The 25478-nt window shown below is 44.3% G+C and overlaps 1 protein-coding gene and 1 pseudogene across 1 annotated transcript in view; one reads left to right on the plus strand and one right to left on the minus strand.

The window, feature by feature from the left end:
* Positions 1–20903: 20903 nt before the first annotated feature.
* Positions 20904–25478, minus strand: part of LOC141139106 (cytochrome P450 2G1-like) — a 129350-nt gene continuing 124775 nt past the window's right edge. Inside the window, exons 8-9 of the mRNA XM_073624925.1 lie at positions 21827–21968; positions 20904–21737 (exon numbers count right to left, since the gene is read on the minus strand). Of these exons, the coding sequence (XP_073481026.1) occupies positions 21505–21737; positions 21827–21968 (375 nt within the window). The 3' untranslated portion in view covers positions 20904–21504. The remainder of the gene's footprint in view (positions 21738–21826; positions 21969–25478) is intronic.
* On the plus strand, positions 22578–22697 carry LOC141141987 (U2 spliceosomal RNA; annotated as a pseudogene).

Consider the following 25478-nt stretch of genomic DNA (forward strand, 5'->3'; position numbering starts at 1 on the left):
ATCAGATTTGGAAATATCAATGTGGAACTCTGGTTTTCAAAAGCCTGAAGTATCCATGCTTTTTTGCTCAATTTAGTCTGTCTTCTTATCAGTCTAATGATGTAATAAAGACATTCAAAAATGAATACTGGTATTGGGAAGACTAGGTACACCAGAATACAGAAATAACAGCTATAACTTGTGTTAGTTTTCTATTTGTCTGCTATGTCTACATTTTATAATACTACCAATCAAATACATTGCCTTATGACATTTAAAAACTGTTTTATTTAACTCTTTCAGACATGGAAAGGTGTTATAAGTGTGCGGAGGATAAATGGCCCAATGAGAGAAGAGACACCTGTATACAAAGAACAACTGAATTCCTGTCCTATGGAGATACAGTGGGATTGTCTCTCATTTTTACCTCTGTTATTTTATGTTTCGTTACTATTATCATATTTGGAATATTTGTGAAATACAAAGACACTCCAATTGTAAAAGCGAATAACAAGACCCTCAGCTTCATCCTTCTCCTCTCACTAATCCTGTCCTTTCTATGTCCTCTGCTGTTCATTGGACATCCTACAAAGGTTTCTTGTCTCCTTCAACAGGCTGTCATTGGGATGACTTTCTCTGTTGCCATTTCTTCAATGTTGGCCAAAACAGTTACTGTCATTCGGGCTTTTAAAGTTACCAAACCTAACAGTATGCAGAAAAAATGGCTGGGCAAACATTTTTCCACATCTATTCTGATCATCTGCTCTGTTGGAGAAGGAGTGATCTGTGTCTTCTGGTTGATTTTCTCTCCACCATTCCCAGAGTATAACACCCAAGTGATGGAGGGGAAAATAATATTACAATGTAACGAGGGATCTGTCACTGCTTTCTACATTATGATTGGCTACTTGGGAGGTCTGGCTGTCTTAAGTTTTATTGTAGCATTTTTAGCCAGGAAACTTCCAGACACATTTAATGAAGCTCAGTACATAACATTCAGCATGCTGATAGTTAGCAGTGTTTGGATTTCCTTCATCCCAGCCTACCTCAGCACTAAAGGGAAATACATGGTGGCCGTGGAAGTCTTTGCCATCTTGTCCTCCAGTGCTGGTGTCCTGGGCTGCATCTTCATTCCTAAATGTTACATCATTCTGCTGAGATCAGAGATGAATGTGAAGACAAGTGTAACCCAAAGAAATGTTTTTAAGTAATCGTTCAAACAAATGCTAAATGAAAAATGGTATGGCTTGGGATAATAAAAGAAATACCATCATTGTTTTGTGAATTTAGAACTTACTTTGGTAAAAACACACTATTATATACAATGGCAAAAATCTAGGGATAGTAAAAAAAATTAAAAATTCTCAACAACTAGCCACAGCTACAAGCCCACTTGCTTTTATATAGGGGCATCTTGCCAGTGTTGGGCAACTCAGAGCATGGCCAATATAGATCTATAGGGGTTCACTTCAGCCAGCAATTTGGAAGCTTTCAGCTGGAGGATATTAAAGCCCAATTCCAGCTTGGGTACAAAAAAAAAATTGGGTCCTCCATCAGCTCCTAACCATAAAATAAATTCCATCTGCTATATCCACTCCCTCTTCAGGGATGTCTAAAGGTTTGAATGGTGCTATCATCATTTTACCCACTTGCTGTGAGCTCAGGGCATCAAGTTTCTGCGTTTTAGGTTGCACCTAATTCCAGGGAAATAAAAGGCAAAGGGATATGTACTTTATAAAGATTTTCTTAGAGATAAAGGGGTTCTCCAATTGGCTGGGGAAAGAGGGGGGGGGGTCTCAAACTGTGGAGAAGGCTTCTGAGAGTGAAAGTGGAATTACAGCTTAAACCAAACTAGTCCCAAAAATGTCCCCTCCCCCCTCCTAACACCTAGGCTGACTAATCCGTGTGTCTTTTTTTACACAGGTTAATCAGCATAGGTGTTAGCATGGGAGAATAAACATTGTTAAGACTAGTTAGGTCTAGGCAGGAACTGTAATGCCCCAAACACATGATCGGATTTTCCAACAACAAATCTTGGATGTGAGCTTGTTAGCTGAAAGTCTGACCGTGTGTATGCTCCATCGAACATTTGTTGGCGGACTTTCCGCCAACAAATGTTGGCTAGCAGGTTTTCAAAGTTTCCGCCAACAAAACTTTACTGTCGGAATTTCCGCTCGTGTGTACACAAGTCCGACGCAGAAAAGTTCATGCATGCTCGGAATCAAGTAGAAAGAGCCACACTGACTATTGAAATTCCTTTTTCTCGGCTAGTCATACGTCTTGTACGTCACCACGTTCCCACATTCGTAATTGTTGCCCAACATTTGTGTATGCAAGACAAGTTGGAGCCAACAGCCTTCAAATAAAATTCCACGGTTTTGTTGTCGGAAAGTCGTGTGTACGGGGCATTACACTGGAGCAGGCTGCAGATGTACTCCTCAAGCAAGTATGAAGCTGGGAAAAGGATTTTATAAATTTAAATCTGGTGGGCTAGGGAGGGTTGGAAACTGAAGTTTTAATGAAAGCACATTGCCATTTGCTTGAAGCCTTCTTGCTTTTTGTTCCACAAATACTGAACCCTTTCACAGGACCTAGAAATCCCTTTATCTTGGTTCATAGAGTAGGGATTATTACTTCTACTTTCCCTACAGAGGCTGAAATCTACTCGGTTAAAAAAAATGCCTATGGATTAGAGCGATCTAAACAAGAACAGACATCCTATACTATACCAGATCTAGTGATCGACTTCTGTACAGCCACACTGTGGGGTTTTAGCAGCTGGCTAAAGCTTTCAGCTCAGATCAGTGTATTCTGACATTCCACTTTCAGAATAAAGTACATAAGCGGGGAGGATTTAATTGTACATTAAGTGTGAGGATGGGGAATTTATGTAATTTTTTGCAGGTTAAAAGAAAAGATATTAGTATATAGGCTGCTTAAGGCTTTAAATTCCCTTACATTATGCACTGCACAAGTTTGGCTGCTGGCAACAGTCGCAAGCAAAGCCTAAACTGTACTCTTTGCTGGTTCTCATCCTACTTATTCAACTGCTCCTTTAGCATTACTTACAATTCTACTTCCTCGTCTCTTTCTTTCTCTGTTGGGGTCACCCAAGGTTCTGTTCTTGGACCTCTCCTAGTCTCAATCTACACCTCCTCCCTGGGTCAGCTGATAGCCTCCCATGACTTCCAATACCATCTTTATGCTGACGACACCAAAATGTATCTCTCTACCCCTAAGCTCACTCCTTCAGTCTCTTCTTGTATCATTCAATCCCTTACAACATATCAGCCTGGATGCCACACCACTTCCTCAAACTCAATCTATCCAGAACCTAGCTCATAATATTTCCTCCCCATGTGCATCTTCCCTGATTTTCTTGTCCAGATTGATGGGACAACTATCAACCCCTCCCCACATGCCAAAGTTATAGGTGTAATCCTGGACTCCTAACTATTCTTTCAGTCCACACCCAATCACTGTCCAAATCTTGCTGCCTCAACCTACGCAACATCTCCAAAATATGCCCTTTTCTAAGCAATGACATCACAAAGCTCCTAATTCACTCCCTGGTTATCTCCCACCTCGACTACTCCCACTCTGTCTTTACTGGATTACCTTTACATAGGCTATCCCCCCTTCAGTCCATCATGAATGCTGCTGCTGCCAGATTCATCCACCTTACCAACAGTTCAGTGTTTGCTACTCCTCTCAGTCAATCCCTCCACTTGCTCTCACTCACCCAACTAAATTCAAAATACTAACAACTTACAAAGCCATTCACAACTCAGCTACATCACTAACCTTGTCTCAAAATACCAACCTAATTACTCTCTTCGCTCCTCCAAAGACCTCCTGCTGTCTAGCTCCCTTGTCACCTCCTCCCATGCTCACCTTTAGGACTTTTCACAAGACTCTCCCATCCTATGGAACTCCCTGCCCCAATCTTATTATCCCCTATGCTGTTCATTTTTAGACGATCCCTGAAAACCCTTTTCTTCAGAGAAGCCTATTCTACACAGAAATAACAACTATTTATTTTCTCCATCAACTCATCCCCAACAGCTATTACCTTTTGTATCACTAGACCCTCCCTGCTAGATTGTAAGTTCTAATGAGCAGGTCCCTCTGATTCCTCCTGTATTAAATTGTATTTTAACTGTACTGTCTACCCTCATGTTGTAAAGCACTGCGCAAATTGTTGGCTCTATATAAATTTTGTATAATAATAAACAACTATATGATCTTTGATTATATGGGTTTGAGGGTGGTTGTGTACAACCTTAGAGTGAATGACCTCCTTGAAATTTGGGTGGCGAAGATGGACCATTAGTCCATAGTTTGCTCAATCTACAAACAAACTGCTGGGCTGCCCTGTGGCCAGTGTGCTTTCAGAACGTGCATTTAGTTAGGTGGATGATTTTGTGACAGAAGAGAATCCACCTGTCCTCAGACAAAAGATAAACTAGTGCTGGATCAGCAAACCCCTGCAGCTGATGCTGCCTAAACAGGAAGTGAGAGGAAATCCCTGCAAATTAAGGGAATCCCTTGGGGCCCCCCAAGTCACCAGAAGTAGTGTCCTCAATGAAGGCTTTCCCCTCTATTCCTTTTCTGGAGAGAACCCAAAATTTTATTTTACTTTTAATAATAATGGTAAACAAGATAAATAGAGAGGGTGAATCACCCATAATGTGGACACCTAATAGGTGTTTTAATTTATCTCCACATGATCTAAAACTCCACATTTCTTGATAAAAACTGCCCCTTCTCTCCGTCTTCCAATGCAGTCAAGTAAAAATGCTTACTGTACATAATCTGCAGCCAGTCTGTACAATATTTCTGACTCTTGTCTCTGACATAATACAATGTAATTTTATTGCTGGATAAAACATGACTTGTCTTTCTCTTGTACACCTAGTAACCTAGTATAAATAATTGCATGATTTACAGTGTGCCTGTACAATATTTATGGCTTTTGTCTCTGACATAATACACTGACATTTTTATTTCACAAAAAAACTTCCTCCTTCCATTGCAGACTAGTAAAACCTCTTTCATGATATACACCTTGTCTCTGCAATATTTTAGGCTCTTATCCCTGACATAAAGCACTGTAATATTTATTCAATGATAAACATGGTCTCACCCCTTCCTCTTCAGTTGCAGTCAAGTAAAATGCTTACATAATCTGCAGCCAGTCTGTACAATAGTTCTGACTTGTCTCCGACATAATACACTGTCATTTTAAATCTGGACTACAATGACTCGTCTTTCCCTTGTACAGTGCTAGTATACTCTCCAGCTACTGTGCTATTTGTCTGGCTATTTTCTCTGAAATATGGATCTGTAATTTTTATTTCAGCATAACAACTGTCTCATCTCTGACATGTAGGGATGTGGCTTTGAAGTGATTTTGTGCACTCAGTGTTGACATTTCTGCACTAAAGGAAGACAAGCTATGCCATTAAACATGTTTTGCCACTATTTAACAATTACTAAGAAATAGAGAGCTTTAGCTTTGTTTTTCAAAGTGTAAACCTTCTGTTAATCAAACATATTTGTTGCTATTGTTTTTATGAAATCCGGACTATGGAGTCTGTACAATAATTTTGGCCTTTGTCTCATACAGTTGAAGTTGTATTTTACAATTAAATCTGATCGTCTCTCTCTCTCTCTCTCTCTCTCTCTCTCTCTCTTTCTCTCTCTCATCCTTTACAGCCTAGTAAAACCTCCTATGTGCTGTGCAGATTATCTGTGCAATAATTTTGGCTCTAATGTCTGATATAACACTTTGTCATTTTTATTTTTAGATAAAGACTAGCTTTTCTCTCTATCTTCTATTGTGCCCTGTAAAACCAATGAAATGATGTACCTGTGCAATATTTCTGACTTTTGGCTCTGACATAATACACTGACACTGTGATCAGAATCAGAGCAGAAAGAAGAGGCTGGAATTGTAGCTTGATCAGAGTTGGCTGAGGAAAAGGTGATCAGGATCAGATCAGGCGGAGGAAGAAGTGGTCAAGATCAGAGCAAGCTGGGAGATAAGTGATCAGAATTAAAGAAGGCGGGGGGGGGGCATGGAGGGGGGGGGGGGGCTGGGATTGGAGCAGGCTGAGAGAGAGGTGATCAGAATCAGAGAAGGGCGAGGAAGTGGTGATCAGAATTGGAGCAGGCTGGGGGAAAGGTGGCCAGGATTGGAGCAAGCTGAGGGAGAGGTGACAAAATCAAAGCAGGCTGAGGGAAAGGGGATGAAGATAGAAGCTGGCTGAGGTAAAAGTGACATGGCCATGATCAGAGAAGGCAGGGGAAGTGGCCGCCACAATCAGAACATGCTGGGGGGAGAAGTGACCAAGATAATAGCAGGCTTGGGGAGAAATGAGCAGAACTCGATCAATTTTGGAAAAAGGTGACCAGGATCAGGGAAATCTGAAGTGGGTTGACCTAGGGGACCTGGGGAAGAGGTGTCTGTGGTTGTAGCAGACTGGTGGAGAGAACTAGAGCAGCAGAGGTAACTGTAAACCCAGTTTGTTGTTACTAGATGTACGGGCCAGGAGTGGGTAAATTCTCAGTACATCGTGCACTATTTCCCCAACAAATATACATAGTCTGTGCAAGGGATAATGAATATGAGGACCGAGTAGATTTTTTTAGTATCCCAGAACTTTATATTATACATGTAATGTGTTACTGACAGTCTCACAATGTATGGGTGGCTAAGTGCTGCCCTTCCAGCCCTACTATCCTAGGATTTTGTGGACGATGTGTGTTTGTGACTTGGTGCATGTACCCTTGTCAAGCAACATCTCTTTTTGACTTTGCTGCCTTACCTTTGGCCTTCATTTGTCTCTAGCGCTCTCTCTTTTTTCTACTCTTTCGTCTTCTTCAATAAAGTAACGTCTTCTTCAATAAAGTAAGGAGAAAGAAAGAAAAGACAAACACAAAGAAAAGGTATGCTAGGTTCCATTCTGCAGATCAGCCAATTACATTTCTCCTTACAGTAGCTTAGAACAGCCAGAACAATAAGGTCATTTATGATTGACTGATAATAGTGAGTGCCTTTCTTATACTGCTCTTCAAAATCTGACAGCAAATGTAGAAAAATGAATGCAGTCTATACATTTATTCAATGACATTTTTCTGAAGAGATGTTTAAACATGCGATAACCTGTAATCTTTATTTTATAATACATTCCCATTATTCCCTACCTGACCTCACACATTGTCCTCCTACTCCTGAGTGTGCAAAGCATTGTAAAATTACAGAGCCCTGTAGCTGTTTAGATATATTGTAAAGGGTTATGTTAAAAACCAAACTGAAGGCATCCTTGAAAATATGGTTTAGTACAATTCTATATAGAGCTACCCCCATGGGAGCCACAGTTTACGATGGGTCCTCTGTTCCTTGCCTCAACCACTTCTGTCCCTCTGACACATTAGGTTGAGTTTACAAAGCATGCAATACCACAGAAAATCACAGAAAGTAATACTTAGTACCCAGTAGTAGTACTATATCAAAGAAAACGGGCACTGAACCAGCAATAAGTAAAGGCAAATTAATATATTGTAACCTGATATGGTTGGTAATGAAGTAAGCATAGAAATGGATTAACAGTGATACTAATGTAACACCCTCTAGTGTGTACTACTAGTAGTACAGTGTAGGAAAAAGCATTGCCTGGCTCTAGGATTAAAGTGATCGTAAAGCTTTGATTATTTAAAAAAAAAAAAAAAAACATGTCATACTTACCTCCACTGTGCAGCTTGTTTTGCATAGAGTGGCCCCAAACACTGTCTTCTGGGGTCTCTCAGCAGCTCTCGCAGCTCCTCCCCACATCAGATAATCCCCTTAGGGAAGCGCTCTACCGGGGTGTTATCTTGTGGACACGCTCCTGAGTCAATCATTCAGCGTCCATAGTGCTGAATGTATGACTTGGCCCCACCCCTCGGCGCCTGTGTCATTGGATTCGATTGACAGCAGCTGGAGCCAATGGCTGCACTGCTATCAATCTATCTAATCAAGAGCCGAGAACCTCGGACAGAGGGACAGCACTTCCCCGCCGGGTGAAGTTCCAGGTCTCAGGTAAGTAAAACGGGGGAGGAAAAAAAGGGAGAAATAACTGCGCTACGGTGAAGTACATAAACAATGATAATTACAGCTGCGATTCATCTATGTAACACAAACACAGTAAAAATAAAATGAGAAAAAATAGAAGGGTTGAATTGCGCTAAAAAGGATTGGTGATCATACACATCATCACCAAACCAAATGATTAGAACTGAGTGTAAGAATCCCCTTTAGTGCATTGATAATGAAATTCAAAACACATATCAAATTAATAATCAATCAAAAATGAAAAAATGATAAATAAGAGTCCATATACAAAAAACGTGGGTCACCCAAGTGATATAAAAATATGTATAAAAGAGAAACTCAAAAAAGTTCCAAAAAACATAAATTCTTGCTGTGAGAAGAGAAAAGTGCTTGTTCCACCACCATGAATGAGACTAGCCGCTTACCAGAAACCCATGATCCCCCTCTATTTTTTCTCAAGTAAAATGGGGGGCTATGGGGCCGGTCACTGCCAGGTGTTTTTTCACCTTAATGCACAGGATGCATTAAGGTGAAAAAAACACAAGAGCTTACAACCCCTTTAAAGCGAAAGGTCCGCTTTTTTTTTTAAACAACAAACATGTTATACTTACCTCCACTGTGCAAGGGTTTTGCACAGAGCGGCCCTGATCTTCCTCTTCTGGGATCCCCCAGTGTCGCTCCCGACTCCTCCTCTGCATTGAGTGCCCCCACGGAGAGCCGCATTTCATGGGGGCACTTGTGCAGGCGTGCTCTCGAGTCCTGCTGTTGCATCTATTGACACAGATAGCAGGACTCAGCCCCGCCTCCCGGCTCTCATGCCACTGGATTTGATTGACAGCAGAGGGAACCAATGGCTCCTGCTGCTATCAATCTATCCAATAAGTACCCGGGACAGCGGCTGGAGCTGCTGGGCTCATTCTCGTCACTGGAAAGATCGGGTTCAGGTAAGTAAAAGGGGGGCTCTGGGGAGCAGCTGCACCACCAAAGGTTTTTCACCTTAATGCATAGAATGCATTAAGGTGAAAAACCTTAATGCCCCATACAGACGGTCAGATTTTCCGATGGAAAATGTCCGATCGGAGCAAGTTGTCGGAAATTCCGACCGTGTGTGGGCTCCATCGGACATTTTCCATCGGATTTTCCGACACACAAAGTTGGAGAGCAGGAGATAAAATTTTCCGACAACAAAATCCGATCGCATCAATTCCGACCGTGTGTGGCCTGTTCCGACGCACAAAGTGCCACGCATGCTCAGAAGAAATTCCGACACGGAACAGCTCGGTCTGGTAAACTTAGCGTTCGCAATGTATACAGCACTTTCGTCACACTGCAATGTTAAAAATGGTTTAATACAGTGCACTCTCTTCTTCTTTATAATGTCACAAGAATGAAGTAGTTTTGCTGCTCATATTCACACACACTTCTCACAAACATTTTTTTTTGTTTTTTTATTGGGATTCCCTAAATATATTGTTATTTGTCACATCTGACAGAATGTTTTTTATTTTTATTTTTTTTGTTTTTTTGTTTTTGAAGCCATTTTTGGTTTAGATTTTATGTTTGTATTTTTTCCAAGGCTGATCTTTGTTTAATGTTGTTTTTAGTTTGACTCCAGAATATTTTTGTGTGTGTTTTGTGTGTCAAGTTACCACAACACCATTGATATCTTTTATTATTTAATCTCAAGGAGATTGTTTGTTGTTGGTGTCCCTTGTTAATTTCACATTGTGTTTTTGAAATGTACCTGAATCCTCACCAACAAACTGTCCTTTTTGAAGTAAAACACACATAGGCAAGTATAATTCCAACAAAAATTCCTTTATTAAGGGCTCAGAACCAAACAAAGAGGGAGTCAACACTGGATCAACATGAGAAATTAGCGAAGCCTTGGACCCCCACGGCAGACATCAATTCTTGAACATCAAAATTGGTGGCCTGAGGAGTCCATATGTAAGGGAGGGCAGTCTGGTCCAGAAGTCCCAGAGATCCGGAAAGCAGCAGATGACATCTGTGTCCCCAGGTTGTGGTACCACAAGAGTCTGCATCTTTTGGCCGACCAGACTGGATCCAGGGTCATCACTTTCTGGTCTTCCTTCCATGCTCCATTCCAGGCTGTGGCTGTACTGTTGGAGATGTGGCAGGAGGAGAAGTAGGACCTGGAGGAGGAGGAGGACTGGGAGGACCTGGAGGAGAAGGAGGAGGAGGAGGAGGACCTGCAGGAGGAGGAGGAGGACCATCTGTGAGTTCGCAAAGGTGTGTCTCAGATGTAATTTGGCCCCTCATACCTTTGTTAAGAGCCTCCAATATGAGCGACTCACACATGAGTTGTTGTCCCTCCTCCATCCTCTGCATTTTAGAGGCAATGGTGGCAGCAATGTCCTCCTCCACGGTAGCCCTCCAAAAGAGTCCTCTGGCAGCCTCCTCTAGGGCACTCCTCCTCCTGCCACTTTCTCTTTCCAGAGGGAGTGGAGGGACCGGCATATCAGGCAGCCTGCTCGGCCCGGCCACCTCCTGGCTGAGACTTCCCTGTGTATGAAAAAGGGACATGGTTTTAGTTTTTGATTCATCAATCACAATCCTAAATTAGTACTCCAAACTAACATCTAGTTAACATCATTGATTGGACAACCAGCAATATTTAGAGGAATGCTATACCTGGCTCAAGCTGGGCTCCTCCACATGTTGCTGCCTGGAAGGCCCAGGTTGGACGTCAGAAGCCTCAGCTGGAGGGGAAGGAAGCGTGGAAGGAAGACTGGAGAGGGATGACCTGGGTTCAGTCTGGCCTGCCAGAAAATGCAGCCTGTCATAGTACCACATCCTGGGGACATAGATGTCATCTGCTGCTCCGGATCTCTGCGAATCCTGGACTTTCTGGCGCTCCCTTACATATGTGCTCCTCAGGCCACCAATTAAGATCTTCAAAAATGTGATGTCTGCCGTGGGGATCACCTGCTTCACAATTTCCAACAATTTATCCAGTGCTGCCTTCCTCTTTGTTCGGTTCTTGTAATGTGGGTTGTTGATCTCCCACAGACGTGGCAGCTCTCTTAACATATCAATGAATAGCGACATGAAGTCATTATCTTTTAATAAGATATCCATGTTCACTGCAAGACACAACACAAGACAAAGCCTAATGTCAGACAAAACTCTCCTAATCTTGTTACAATATAGGCCTCAATCTAGAAGCAGTATAGGCACAAGTTTGTCTCTTACCTTCGTTCTTACGATCGGCGCGTCCAATGCTCCTTCGTCCGCTCACAGATCGTACATACTACGCACGCGTGTTACGCTTTATACACACTGCGCATGCGTGTAACTCCTCCTGCCCCTGACGTTCTTTCTAGTTTATTCCCCGCCCCTTTTTGTTCGGCGCAGTGGGTGAAGAGCACATGGCGGAGTCAGAGCAGGTGCGTGTTAATTATAGCAACGAGGAGGAGGAAAGCCCGGATCCGGACACATCCCGATCCAGAAGGAGACGATTTAAGGCCACAAATATGTCCTTTGGGGAGATGTTGGAGATGGTGGACATCATGAAGAAGGCCGACTATGACGGGAAGTATGGGCCTTACCCCAACCCCAATATCAGAAAGGCCAAGATCATGGCAAAAGTGATCAAAAGTCTGCACAGGAATTTCGGGGTACGACAATCGAAAGATCAGCTCAGGAAGCAATGGTCGGACCTAAAATTAAGAGAGCCCGAGCAGTACCGAAAGATCCGAAGAGTGCTGCAAAAAAGTAAGTAGTTGTGCTGTGTTCCTATTCTTTTTGTCTTTATTACGTTCGTGCTGCTCCATATGCTTTTCTTAATTGTAGAGTTTCAAATGTCAATTTTAATGTTCATGGGCACATTATTCATTCGTATCAAACATTTTTTTTTCGCCCTCTAAAACACCATTGTTTAGGCCATATGCATTTTCCTACATTTTTTAGGGCCTACTTGGATGCAAAATATTTGGTTGTGTAGATGGGTTTGTTACTAGAATGAAATGAAAACTAGATTCTGTGTAAGGAGAGGACACTGAGCAGCTGTTTTCACATCTGGACGCTGGAGCACTAGTGTGGGACACAAGAACACCCTTTTTATTAGGGGGCCCACACAGGTGCTCCAGTGTATACTATAGGGGGGTCTCCATCTGTGAAGCTTGTACTAAACAGGTAAAGTATTGCAGGTTGACAAAGGACAATAAACAAGCAACATCTTTGAACTCTGCTAAAATTGACAATTGTATCCCACTTCCAAGCAATGTTTCCTATTTATAGTTCTGCCCTCAAATCACTGTGTGCTAATTATACCCTTTTTGTTTTACATAGGGGAGAAAAGACTCGGAGGACACCCCTCATCCGAGGAGACCAGAGACCCCCCACCTGTGGAAGAAGGTGAAATACCCCCAACCCAAGTGGAGCAGGAGGAGGAAGAAGATGTGGTTGAAATAGGCACCACAACAGGTGAGTGTCTGCGACCACAGACTCAGGTAAGAGATGGATGCTGGCAGATTTTTGATACCTGTTTTTGTTTGTTTTCTCTCTTTTTAGGTGATCGTGTTGTTAGGGATCGAGATCCGTTCACATCAGAAAGTGCCCAGATGCTGATCGGGGAGATCATGGGGTGTAATTTAGAATTGGAGAAGCTCAAGTCAAAAATCAATGATGTGATTAAAAAAAATAATAACATCATTGATGTTTTGGGGCGAATTTAATACCCCACAAAATCACTTTTGTTTGGTACAATGTTTAAAATATTTTTGAAATGTTTCGAAAAGCCAAATTTGGAGGATGCACACAGTGTGCCAACATGTACTATCTGCCATCACGGGAGATCAATGGACGCGTTTTGGGGGTGCAACCCCTTCCTCAATAATAAAGTAGCGGTGAGGAAGGGCTTGCTCCCCTAAAACACGTCCCTTGATCCCCCGTGATGGCAGGTCGCACATGTTGGCATTCGTAAATTGGTGTGCATCTTCCAAATTTGGCTTTTCAAGGGGTGATTTGACCCCATCTGAACGCAATATCAAACACAGTTCCTAAATACTCATGTCTGATATTGCCTTCAGGTTTTACCATATGTGAACTTTGTAAGTTCAAGTCTTTTGTCTTTCTTGTTGGTTTTACACAGGCCTGTTTTATCGTAAATGGACATTTCTATTTTTGATAATGCCACCCCAAAAATTGTTATACAAAAAACATGTTGGTTTGTTCTAAAAACTGTTTCTAAATGCACATGTGATTGTGCAGGTATTAAAAAGTTTGTTAATCAAGAATGTGTGGATTATTGTCTCAACGCTACAACACCTTCGTGGTGATGTAATTGCTGTTTTCTTAAAAAATGGTGGTTATTTCCTAAGGGCAAATCCTCTTTGCACTACAAGAGCATTTTCATTGCAGTTTCAAGAGCACTTGTAGTATAAAAAGTGTATACGCCTTTAGTAAATAACAGCCAACAGTGCTTTGTATAAGGTTACACAATCACGCCATTTTCAGGACTCCACACATTGCTGTCAGGGTCAGCTAAAACAAACACAAGCAGTAAATGTCCACAAAGAATTTCTTTTTTTTTTTTTTATTGGAAAAAGGCTTCACAAATTTGAAGGCATATTGATGGCCCCCCTACCCGCAAAGAACTCCAGGTATCGTAACCGGACATCACGGGCACTCAGGGAGGGCAAGCCAGGACGGCCGCTTTCAAGCGCCATCAGTGTTTCAGGTATCACTCCGGCCTCAGGCCCAACTGAGCCAGCAAAATTGGCCGAATGTTTCCTTAAAAAGTTATGGAGAATACAGCACGCCAGTATAATATGATTCAGTTTATACTCCGCCATATGGATAGGTGTCAGAAATAGGCGGAACCGGCTGGCCAGGATTCCAAATGTGTTCTCCACCACTCTTCGGGCTCTGGCCAGCCGGTAATTAAAAACCCTCTATTTCTGGGTGAGGGTCCTCATCGGGAATGGCCGCATCAGGTGGTCCCCCAGCGCACACGCTTCATCGGCAACGAACACGAATGGGAGTCCTTCCACATTGTCCTCTGGAGCTGGCAAGTCCAAGCTGCCATTCTGGAGACACCTGTAGAACTCCGTCTGGGCGATGACTCCATCATCGGACATCCGGCCATTCTTCCCCACGTCCACATACAAGAAGTCGTAATTAGCCGACACCACCGCCAACATCACAATACTATTGAACCCCTTATAGTTGAAATAGTATGACCCCGAGTTGGGAGGTGGGATGATGTGGACATGTTTCCCATCAATTGCCCCTCCGCAGTTAGGAAAGTCCCACCGCTGGGCAAAGTGGGAGGCCACAGTCTGCCATTCCTGTGGCGTGGAAGGAAACTGTTGAGGAAAAAAAAAATAAATTAATATTTTTGCTCAGAAACATGGCAAGCACAAACATTCTGGGGCAACCTCCAGATAGCATTTATTAAGGGGAATTTAACAACACCAAAGTATAAGGTACACCTATCATATTCCCCCTCCCCCCCTCTCATGGGCCATTTCGAACATTATGGGGGGTGTGGAAATCTTGGACAGGTAACCCTCTTCACTTCATTGAGAGATGAATGCCTAAATACAGGGTATTACTTGGAACAGCCCCTCCTTAGTTACACTATTGGCAGCCCACTGGACAGGTAAGAAGTGTCCGAATACAAAGATATAAATACACATTGTACACATTTGAGCACATTTGAACATTCTGCAATTACCTGACTCAAGATAATAATAGGATCTTAAAAATTCAAACAGTACCATTTGAAAGTATACAGGCAGGCCCTTGCCCTACATGCTTTGGGGAATTCATCCATAAATCAGAGCACAAAAGAGATGGGTATAGTGTGTATGGGTTTGGCAAAGTCAGCAGATAGACGATTGAGGATAGATAGAGAATTGGGATCAGCTGACTTAGCAGTTGGGGGAGGGAGGGTTACTAAAAATGATTTGGGGACACCACAAAAAATAAGCCTCTGCCACTCTGCCTGAATTTAAAGCTAAAATAACATTTCCAAACATTTTAGGGGGTGTTTGGAGTAAAGCAATACTATGGAGCTGATAAAATACATTGTTTTAAGTGACTACATGCGGTGAATATAGGGCCAGGAGAGAACATGCTGGGGAGGTTAGTGAAGGACAATCTGTATGAAGGACCTAAAAAATTAATTACCTAAAAATCCAGCATGCATGAGGACAAAGGGGACATTCACAGCATATTCCAATCATGGTAATTAGGGAATGAGGAAAGAAATACAATATACTAGCACACATTAAATACAATGAAATGTGATATTAAAGGATAAAAATCTTACCTTCATATACTCCTTCTGCAGGACCTGGATGATGGCAGAACAGGTCTCTGGGATAATGATACCCAGAGCCTGGGGGGAGATGCCTGTCGAGAACTTCAAGTCCTGCAGACTTCTCCTTGTCGCCAAATACCGCAGGGTAGCGACGAGCCTCTGCTCCGGAGTGATGGCTTGCCTCATGCAGGTATCCTGCCTGCTAGGAATGAGCTTCGAGTTCGAGTCAAACTCATGTTCGACTCGAACATTGGCTGTTCGCAAGTTCACCGAACAGCGAACAATTTGGGGTGTTCGCGGCAAATTCGAATGCCGCGGAACACCCTTTAAAAGTCTATGGGAGAAATCAAAAGTGCTAATTTTAAAGGCTAATATGCAAGTTATTGTCATAAAAAGTGTTTGGGGACCTGGGTCCTGCCCCAGGGGACATGGATCAATGCAAAAAAAAGTTTTAAAAACGGCCGTTTTTTCAGGAGCAGTGATTTTAATAATGCTTAAAGTCAATCAATAAAAGTGTAATATCCCTTTAAATTTCGTACCTGGGGGGTGTCTATAGTGTGCCTGTAAAGGGGCGCATGTTTCCTGTGTTTAGAACAGTCTGACAGCAAAATGACATTTTGAAGGAAAAAACTCATTTAAAACTACCCGCGGCTATTGCATTGCCGACAATACACATAGAAGTTCATTGATAAAAACGGCATGGGAATTCCCCAAAGGGGAACCCCGAACCAAAATTAAAAGAAAAAAATGACGTGGGAGTCCCCCTAAATTCCATACCAGGCCCTTCAGGTCTGGTATGGATATTAAGGGGAACCCCGGCCAAAATTTAAAAAAAAAAATGACGTGGGGTTCCCCCCTAAATTCCATACCAGACCCTTCAGGTCTGGTATGGATTTTAAGGGGAACCCCGCGCCAAAAAAAAAAAAAAAAAACGGCGTGGGGTCCCCCCAAAAATCCATACCAGACCCTTATCCGAGCACGCAACCTGGCAGGCCGCAGGAAAAGAGGGGGGGACGAGAGTGCGGCCCCCCCTCCCTCCTGAACCGTACCAGGCCACATGCCCTCAACATTGGGAGGGTGCTTTGGGGTAGCCCCCCAAAACACCTTGTCCCCATGTTGATGAGGACAAGGGCCTCATCCCCACAACCCTGGCCGGTGGTTGTGGGGGTCTGCGGGCGGGGGGCTTATCGGAATCTGGAAGCCCCCTTTAACAAGGTGACCCCCAGATCCCGGCCCCCCCCTGTGTGAAATGGTAAGGGGGTACATAAGTACCCCTACCATTTCACGAAAAAAGTGTCAAAAATGTTAAAAATGACAAGAGACAGTTTTTGACAATTCCTTTATTTAAATGCTTCTTCTTTCTTCTATCTTCCTTCATCTTCTGGTTCTTCTGGTTCTTCTGGCTCTTCTGGTTCTTCCTCCGGCGTTCTCGTCCAGCATCTCCTCCGCGGTGTCTTCTATCTTCTTCTCCTCGGGCCGCTCCGCACCCATGGCATGGGGGGGAGGCTCCCGCTCGTCTCTTCTTCTTTTCTTCTCTTCTCTTCTTAATTTTCTTCTCTGGGCCGCTCCGCAATCCATGCTGGCATGGAGGGAGGCTCCCGCTGTGTGACGGCGCTCCTCGTCTGACAGTTCTTAAATAACGGGGGGCGGGGCCACCCGGTGACCCCGCCCCCTTCTGACGCACGGTGACTTGACGGGACTTCCCTGTGACGTCACGGGGAATGCCACAGGGAAGTCCCGTCAAGTCACCGTGCGTCAGAGGGGGGCGGGGTCACCGGGTGGCCCCGCCCCCCCGTTATTTAAGAACTGTCAGACGAGGAGCGCCGTCACACAGCGGGAGCCTCCCTCCATGCCAGCATGGATTGCGGAGCGGCCCGGAGAAGAAAATGAAGAAGAGAAGAAGAGAAGAAAAGAAGAAGAGAAGAGCGGGAGCCTCCCCCCATGCCATGGGTGCGGAGCGGCCCGAGGAGAAGAAGATAGAAGACGCTGCGGAGGAGATGCTGGACGAGAATGCCGGAGGAAGAACCAGAAGAGCCAGAAGAACCAGAAGAACCAGAAGATGAAGGAAGATAGAAGAAAGAAGAAGCATTTAAATAAAGGAATTGTCAAAAACTGTCTCTTGTCATTTTTAACATTTTTGACACTTTTTTCGTGAAATGGTAGGGGTACTTATGTACCCCCTTACCATTTCACACAGGGGGGGGGCCGGGATCTGGGGGTCACCTTGTTAAAGGGGGCTTCCAGATTCCTATAAGCCCCCCGCCCGCAGACCCCCACAACCACCGGCCAGGGTTGTGGGGATGAGGCCCTTGTCCTCATCAACATGGGGACAAGGTGTTTTGGGGGGCTACCCCAAAGCACCCTCCCAATGTTGAGGGCATGTGGCCTGGTACGGTTCAGGAGGGAGGGGGGGCCGCACTCTCGTCCCCCCCTCTTTTCCTGCGTCCTGCCAGGTTGCGTGCTCGGATAGGGGTCTGGTATGGATTTTTGGGGGGACCCCACGCCGTTTTTTTTTTTTTTTTGGCGCGGGGTTCCCCTTAAAATCCATACCAGACCTGAAGGGTCTGGTATGGAATTTAGGGGGAACCCCACGTCATTTTTTTTTTTAAATTTTGGCCGGGGTTCCCCTTAATATCCATACCAGACCTGAAGGGCCTGGTATGGAATTTAGGAGGACTCCCACGTCATTTTTTTTTTTTAATTTTGGTTCGGGGTTCCCCTTTGGGGAATTCCCATGCCGTTTTTATCAATGAACTTCTATGTGTATTGTCGGCAATGCAATAGCCGCGGGTAGTTTTAAATGAGTTTTTTCCTTCAAAATGTCATTTTGCTGTCAGACTGTTCTAAACACAGGAAACATGCGCCCCTTTACAGGCATACTATAGACACTCCCCAGGTACGAAATTTAAAGGGATATTACACTTTTATTGATTGACTTTAAGCATTATTAAAATCACTGCTCCTGAAAAAACGGCCGTTTTTAAAACTTTTTTTTGCATTGATCCATGTCCCCTGGGGCAGGACCCAGGTCCCCAAACACTTTTTATGACAATAACTTGCATATAAGCCTTTAAAATTAGCACTTTTGATTATTCATGTTCGTGTCCCATAGACTTTAACGGTGTTCGCATGTTCGAACGAACTTTTTTCCTGTTCGCATGTTCTGGTGCGAACCGAACAGGGGGGTGTTCGGCTCATCCCTACTGCCTGCTAATATAAGGGGTCAGCAAAGCCAACAAATGGTGAAACACGGGTCCGTCATCCTGAGAAAGTTCCTGAAATCATCAGGATTATTCTCACGGATCTCACGGAGCAAAGGCATATGAGAGAACTGGTCACGCTGAAGCAACCAATTCTTGGTCCATGAACTCCTCCCCACCCTGTTCATGGACTGGACTTGTGTCAAGGTCGGGACCTCAAAACAAAGCCCCCGCACAGCACGAACTCTACGAGGAGTACGCATACGCAACATGGCTAGAAAACGGTCGGCTGCTCAGAACGAAGTAACAGAACGCACTGAAGAACAGCAAGGCCTGTGAAGAGCGACCTGAAAAACAGTAACGAATGAACAAGAATACAATGACTATAAGTCACGCGGAACTTGCTTGCACACACTGAAGAGCAGATACAAACCCACAAGCAAAAACTGAATGGCAGAAAACGATCTGAAAACCACGAGTCTGAAAAAGCGCGAATCGTCTCTCACCAAACTTTTACTAACACGAGATTAGCAAAAGGAGCCCAAAGGGTGCCGCACTTGGTTCTGAACTGGCCTTTTCTAGTCTCATCGTACGTGCTTGACGTCACTGCGTTCTTGGCGATAGGAAATTCCGACAACTTTGTGCGACCGTGTGTACGCAAAACAAGTTTGAGCCAACATCCGTCGGGAAAAAATCCTAGGATTTTGTTGATGGAATGTCTGAACCAAGTCCGACCGTGTGTATGGGGCATAAGACTTTACAACTCCTTTAAAACCAGAGTCAGCTAATTGGGTCAGGGTTATTAGAGGCCAGGGCTGGATGACTTTTCCTAGCAGCTCTCTGGTGCCTCCCCCTGTTTCTGGGACATTGGAGAATGTTCTAGAGCTAGTGGGTGGAGGCTAGGAAGGGCTGCTTTGAATATTTAGAGGCCTTTAGAATGACAAAGTCTTTAAATAGACATGAGTCATGCCAGCAGGGGGTTGGGTGGATGATGGAGAAGCAGTGCTGAAGAGAGGCTGTCGTGGCCCTTGAGGGACCCCTTACCGGGTGGGGGGTTTACCTTGGGCTGGGAGCTCAGGAAATCTGGCCTGAAAGGATCCTAACACAGGAGGCAGTAAAACAGTAAAGGGATTCATGTCGGGGAGGCATCGGGAAGGAGCAAGCAGAGACCTGAGTAAATCAACACGGTGCAGGGACAAAACAGGGGAAGGGCTGTCAGCTGTAACAGTGCTTTCTTGAAAACCACATTGTGCCAAGTCTTCCCCTAACCAGGAGGACTGGGGGGAAGGTCAGCCAGGTGTGGCTTGTGGCAGCCAGGTTAGCATTTCTGCAAGCAAGTGGAGCTGGGATCAGTGGCCACAGGAAGACAGAAGGAAGTTAGTTTGCTATTTACTTCAATTTTGTACTGTGTAAAAAGGGGCTGTGAGTCCCTGCCTGTAATGAGCCTTTGCTGAACTAACTAACAAACTAACTTTGTGCAGGAGGAAGGGAGAGGAAGAACTGTGTAAATAGGGAGGAAGTTGTCCCTTTCTCTGTGTTCTGGACATTTTTCAAGTTGGGCATCCCATAATTCCCTACCCTATCCAAGTTATCATCGCCTAATAAAACATGAATGAATTAAGGAAATGCTAAGTGACTAGTTGTGCAGCAGTGGGGAACCCTAACCTCTGCGACTCCTACGGGGGTAGTGCTACACTAACATCATTCAGCATACAGCATGGGGGCTCAACCTGTGGCCCTCCAGCTATTGCAGAACTATGAGGCATTGCAAGGCTGGCTGTTACAAGCAGCATGACTCCCAAAGGCAGAGGCATGATGGGACTTGTAATTCCGCAACAGCTGCAGGGTCACAGGTTGAGCACCCATGGCGTATAGGAAGATTAGTAAATAAGGACTAGGCATGAGTTCAGACCTGGCATCCAGATCAGCATAAACAGTAGCAAGGCACCTAAAGTGCAGCAGTGAGCAGTAATAAAGCTTGATTTACTGAACACAGGAACTATACTTTTAAAGTGCACTGATGGCAACTATGCTATGCCTAGACCAACTGGATGTGCACTGTCCATAGAAAATGAGGCAAGGGAACAAATGAATTTTTAATGAGCGGCAGTCCTTTTTTGTGGTTCTTCTGCCAGTAATCATTGGGGCCCTTTAAGAAGCGTTGGTGCACTTAACGACAGCTTTAGTTAACCAGCATGCAGTATAGGTACAGTAAAGATGCAGTAAAGGTGCGGTATAGGTGCAGTATGTGGGTATGTGTAAGTAAATGTAAATGTTTTCTTTGCAGGGAAGCCTTTACTTCAGTTTTTCAAAATAGCAACAATGTCACTTTTACTACAAAACTCTGATCGATTAGATAAGGAAACAGTGTGTGAGGTCACGCAGTTGATACAGCAAAAACATCCAGACTTCAGATGGCCTCTATCCAATGATGCCCACAGCGCTTTCACACTGCCACACTGCAGTTTGGCCACAGCTCGGATGCAGCGCAGTATACCCGTGGTTCTTGTATGGGTTTCCCACGCTTTCCCATAGACTTCCATTAGATTGGGCATTCTGAATGTGCACCAAATGTGCAGCATCTTGTGTGCTTTTGGAAAACGCATCAAAAATGCGTAATCTAATAGAAGTCTATGGGAAAGTACAGGTAACCTTCAAGAAAACCACAGATACTTTGCTCTGCACCTGCAGTATAAAAGCACTCTAAAGCTAAAGTGTTTAAACACGACTTCAACGTGACCTTTCATTGCTAGCACTTAACTTGTAGTGTCAGGCATAGACAAATTAAGAAATAAGTTCATAGAATTATTAGCATTAAGACTTCTAGAGAAAGAACTGTATGCTGAGGGAATGGGAGTCTCAGTCTTCCAAGTAAAGCATTTCAGATATCTACAGAATCAAGCAACCATTAGAAGTGCTGGAAAAGATAATGTTTCTTTTTACTGAAGTGTGTCCTCGAGTCTTGGACTTGTGTGTCCATTCATTTTCTCCGTTCTAGGATTGGCTCTAAAATTGTAGGAGAGACCCTCTTTTCGGTTAGCCCGTCGAAGCACCTCCAGGTTGAACGTGTCGGTTAGGTTTGCAGGGTGGAAGAAGAATTTTTGGAGCAGAGCAGTGAGAAAAAGAAAGATCTCCATCCGAGCCAGACCTTCCCCAGGGCATATCCTCTTTCCTGGAAAAACCAGAGGGCAGCAGATAGAAATATGAGTACATTACATGGCAGATGAAAATACTATGATTGTTTCTCTTTCTGTTTCTTACCTGCAGAGAAAGGAATCAGAGCTTCCTGTGGACAAAATGTCCCATTCTCATCCAAGAAATTTTCTGGATTAAAGTCATAGGGTGACTTCCAGCACTCTGGGTCTGATAGAGCAGAACCAAGAAGAGGAATTACAGTTGTCCCCTGTGAGACAATAACAGGGAAGACATTTATGGCACCAGCACATTTTACTAACAACACATTCAGCAGATCATTGTCACACATTAAGCAAACTTAAATATCCGGGTCCTGAGAAGAAACTCATCAATTTTGATGTCGTAATTTACAGCTGTGAAAATCTAATCATTTTATTCTTATGTGGCTTTGGTGAAGAATGTCAGAAGGTAATTTTGGATTTAACCCCAGGGGAAAGCTGTTTCTAACATGTGCCCTGACCTTTGAAGAGTTACATATACAGGGATGGTGCAAGGCTGAGCTGTGCTGCTCAATTTCAGTCTGTGCCAAATTACAATATGTGGACTAGCTGAATGCAGGCTGTTGAACTCTATTTTTCTTTTTTGGCCAAGTAGTGAGCACTCTGGGGAAACCTGTGAGATAGTTACCATCATTTATCATCATCTGTCTTGCCACTTATGAGATACTTGCCAACATTCATCATGGTCCATCCCACCAACTGTGAGATACTTGTTGTCACAGAGTTGAAAGTACCCATTGTGTCACCAGGGCTAACAGCCTACTAATAGGCAGGGCAGATGTTAGTGTGGTATAAGTATTAGTGTAAGTTCTAGAACAACCCTTTCTCAGCTTTTTGGCTAAGATTAAGTGTAGTATCTTTTCTTATCAGTGTTTCATAGGGGTGCTCCACTGTCATTTTGGCCTAATGGCTAGGATGGCTGGCTGTATAGAACCACTGATGGTATGATGGGCATCCTGAGGGATCTACCCGTGGGAACAGAAACCATTTCACCGACTGGGTGAAGTGGAATCTGGGAGTAATTCCCTGGTGGAGGATTCCAAGGGGCCAAGTGCCTCCTGATTCGACTGTGCTACCTTTTCTTGGGCTGAGAAGGCAGGGAGGCCTCTGTGTTAAGTGCCTCTGGGAGCAGCGTCCTGGGGGTGCCAGAGGAGCCCTATTGGTGTGGGACTCCACTGTGTAAAACAGCACTAGGCCACAACACCTAAGGTTTTTCTCTACACAATGCCTCAGGCTAGCCCTTTTGGCTGAGACTAGGCCAATTTTTTTACAAGCTTGCAAGGTTTTGGCAATGCACCTGCACTGGCACTTTTTTATTTTTGCATATTTATTTTCCATCCACGTGCTCCCGGCTTCCATATTGTGTTTCCCACTCTACAAGGCTCTGGTCCGGCCGCACCTGGAGTATGCTGTCCAGTTCTGGGCACCAGTCCTCAGGAAGGATGTACTGGAAATGGAGCGAGCACAAAGAAGGGCAAAAAAGCTAATAAAGGGTCTGGAGGATCTTAGTTATGAGGAAAGGTTGCAAGCACTGAACTTATTCTCTCTGGAGAAGAGATGCTTGAGAGGGGATATGATTTCAATTTACAAATACCGTACTGGTGACCCCACAATAGGGATAAAACGTTTTCGCAGAAGAGAGTTTAATAAAACTCGTGGCCACTCATTACAATTAGAAGAAAAGGGGTTTAACCTTAAACTACGTAGAGGGTTCTTTACTGTAAAAGCGGCAAGGATGTGGAATTGCCTTCCACAGGCGGCGATCTCAGCGGCGAGCATTGATAGCTTCAAGAAACTATTAGATAATCACCTGAATGACCGCAACATACAGGGATATACAATGTAATACTGACACATAATCACACACATAGGTTGGACTTAATGGACTTGTGTCTTATTTCAACCTCACCTACTATGTAACTATGTAACTATGTAACTATGTAACTATGTGTCTAGGTGTGAAAGCCTATCTGAAAACACCAATTGTTTAGTCAAAGGGTATTTAAAGGATAAGTTCACCTTACATGTTCCACCCGGTTTTAGGGTGGAACATGTAAAATGTTCCCAATGCTGCAGCCGCTGCTCAACCCCCCCTCCCTGTGACAGCTTCCCCTGTACTAGCCGTCAGTTTTTGAAATCAGTATGGCTGTGCGGGGTTCCATGTATGAATGAACTACAAGTCCCGACATCCTTTGTGAATGCTGTCTTCTAGTTGTGAACTAATGCAGTGCTGTGAAGCGCTGTGGTAGTTCATTGATTCTTCCTGTCAATGTATCTGCTTGCCTGTATGGGATGTACAGGCACACAGATACAATGACAAGTCTGCAGGAGATCTTCTGATCGCTGGTGCAATGCTTTACTGGCCCCCACATATGTCGCGTCTGCAGTCTCTGGTTATCTCCTGTATGTCGCGTCCGCAGTCTCTGGTTATCTTCTGTATGTCGCGTCCGCAGTCTCTGGTTATCTCCTGTTGTCCATCTGCAGTCTCTGGTTATCTCCTGTAATCCAGCCCAGTCTCTGGTTATCTCCTGTGATCCATCCGCAGTCTCTCTGGTTATCTCCTGTATGTCGCGTCCGCAGTCTTTGGTTATCTTCTGTATGTCATGACCGCAGTCTCTGGTTATCTTCTGTATGTCACGACCGCAGTCTCTGGTTATCTTCTGTATCTCGCGTCCGCAGTCTCTTGTTATTTCCTGTTTGTCGCGTCGCAGTGTTTGGTTACCTCCTGTATGTTGCATCCGCAGTCTCTGATTATGTGCTGTGTGTCGCGTCAACAGTCTCTGGTTATCTTCTATATGTCGCGTCTGCAGTCTCTGGTTATCTCCTGTTGTCCATCTGCAGTCTCTGGTTATCTCCTGTAATCCAGCCCGGTCTCTGGTTATCTCCTGTAATCCATCCGCAGTCTCTCTGGTTATCTCCTGTATGTCGCGTCCACAGTCTTTGGTTATCTTCTGTATGTCATGACCGCAGTCTCTGGTTATCTTCTGTATGTCACAACCGCAGTCTCTGGTTATCTCCTGTTGTCCATCTGCAGTCTCTGGTTATCTTCTGTATTCCAGCCGCAGTCTCTGGTTATCTCCTGTAATCCAGCCCGGTCTCTGGTTATCCCCTGTGATCCATCCGCAGTCTCTCTGGTTATCTCCTGTATGTCGTGTCCACAGTCTCTAGTTATCTTCTGTATATCATGACCGCAGTCTCTGGGTATCTCCTGTATGTCGCGTCCGCAGTCTCTGGTTATTTCCTGTATGTCGCGTCGCAGTGTTTGGTTACCTCCTGTATGTCGCATCCGCAGTCTCTGATTATCTTCTGTGTGTCGCGTCAACAGTCTCTGGTTATCTTCTGTATGTCGCGTCCGCAGTCTCTGGTTATCTCCTGTTGTCCATCTGCAGTCCCTGGTTATCTTCTGTATTCCAGCCGCAGTCTCTGGTTATCTCCTGTATTCCAGCCCAGTCTCTGGTTATCTCCTGTAATCCATCCGCAGTCTCTCTGGTTATCTCCTGTATGTCGTGTCCGCAGTCTCTGGTTATCTTCTGTATGTCACGACCGCAGTCTCTGGGTATCTCCTGTATGTTGCGTCCGCAGTCTCTGGTTATTTCCTGTATGTCGCGTCCGCAGTGTTTGTTTATCTCCTGTATGTCGCGTCCGCAGTCTCTGGTTATCTCCTGTATGTCACAATTGCAGTCTCTGGGTATCTCCTGTATGTCGCATCCGCAGTCTGT

The sequence above is a fragment of the Aquarana catesbeiana genome, linkage group LG04 (assembly GCF_042186555.1).
Source record: "Aquarana catesbeiana isolate 2022-GZ linkage group LG04, ASM4218655v1, whole genome shotgun sequence".
Taxonomy (NCBI): Eukaryota; Metazoa; Chordata; class Amphibia; order Anura; family Ranidae; genus Aquarana; species Aquarana catesbeiana.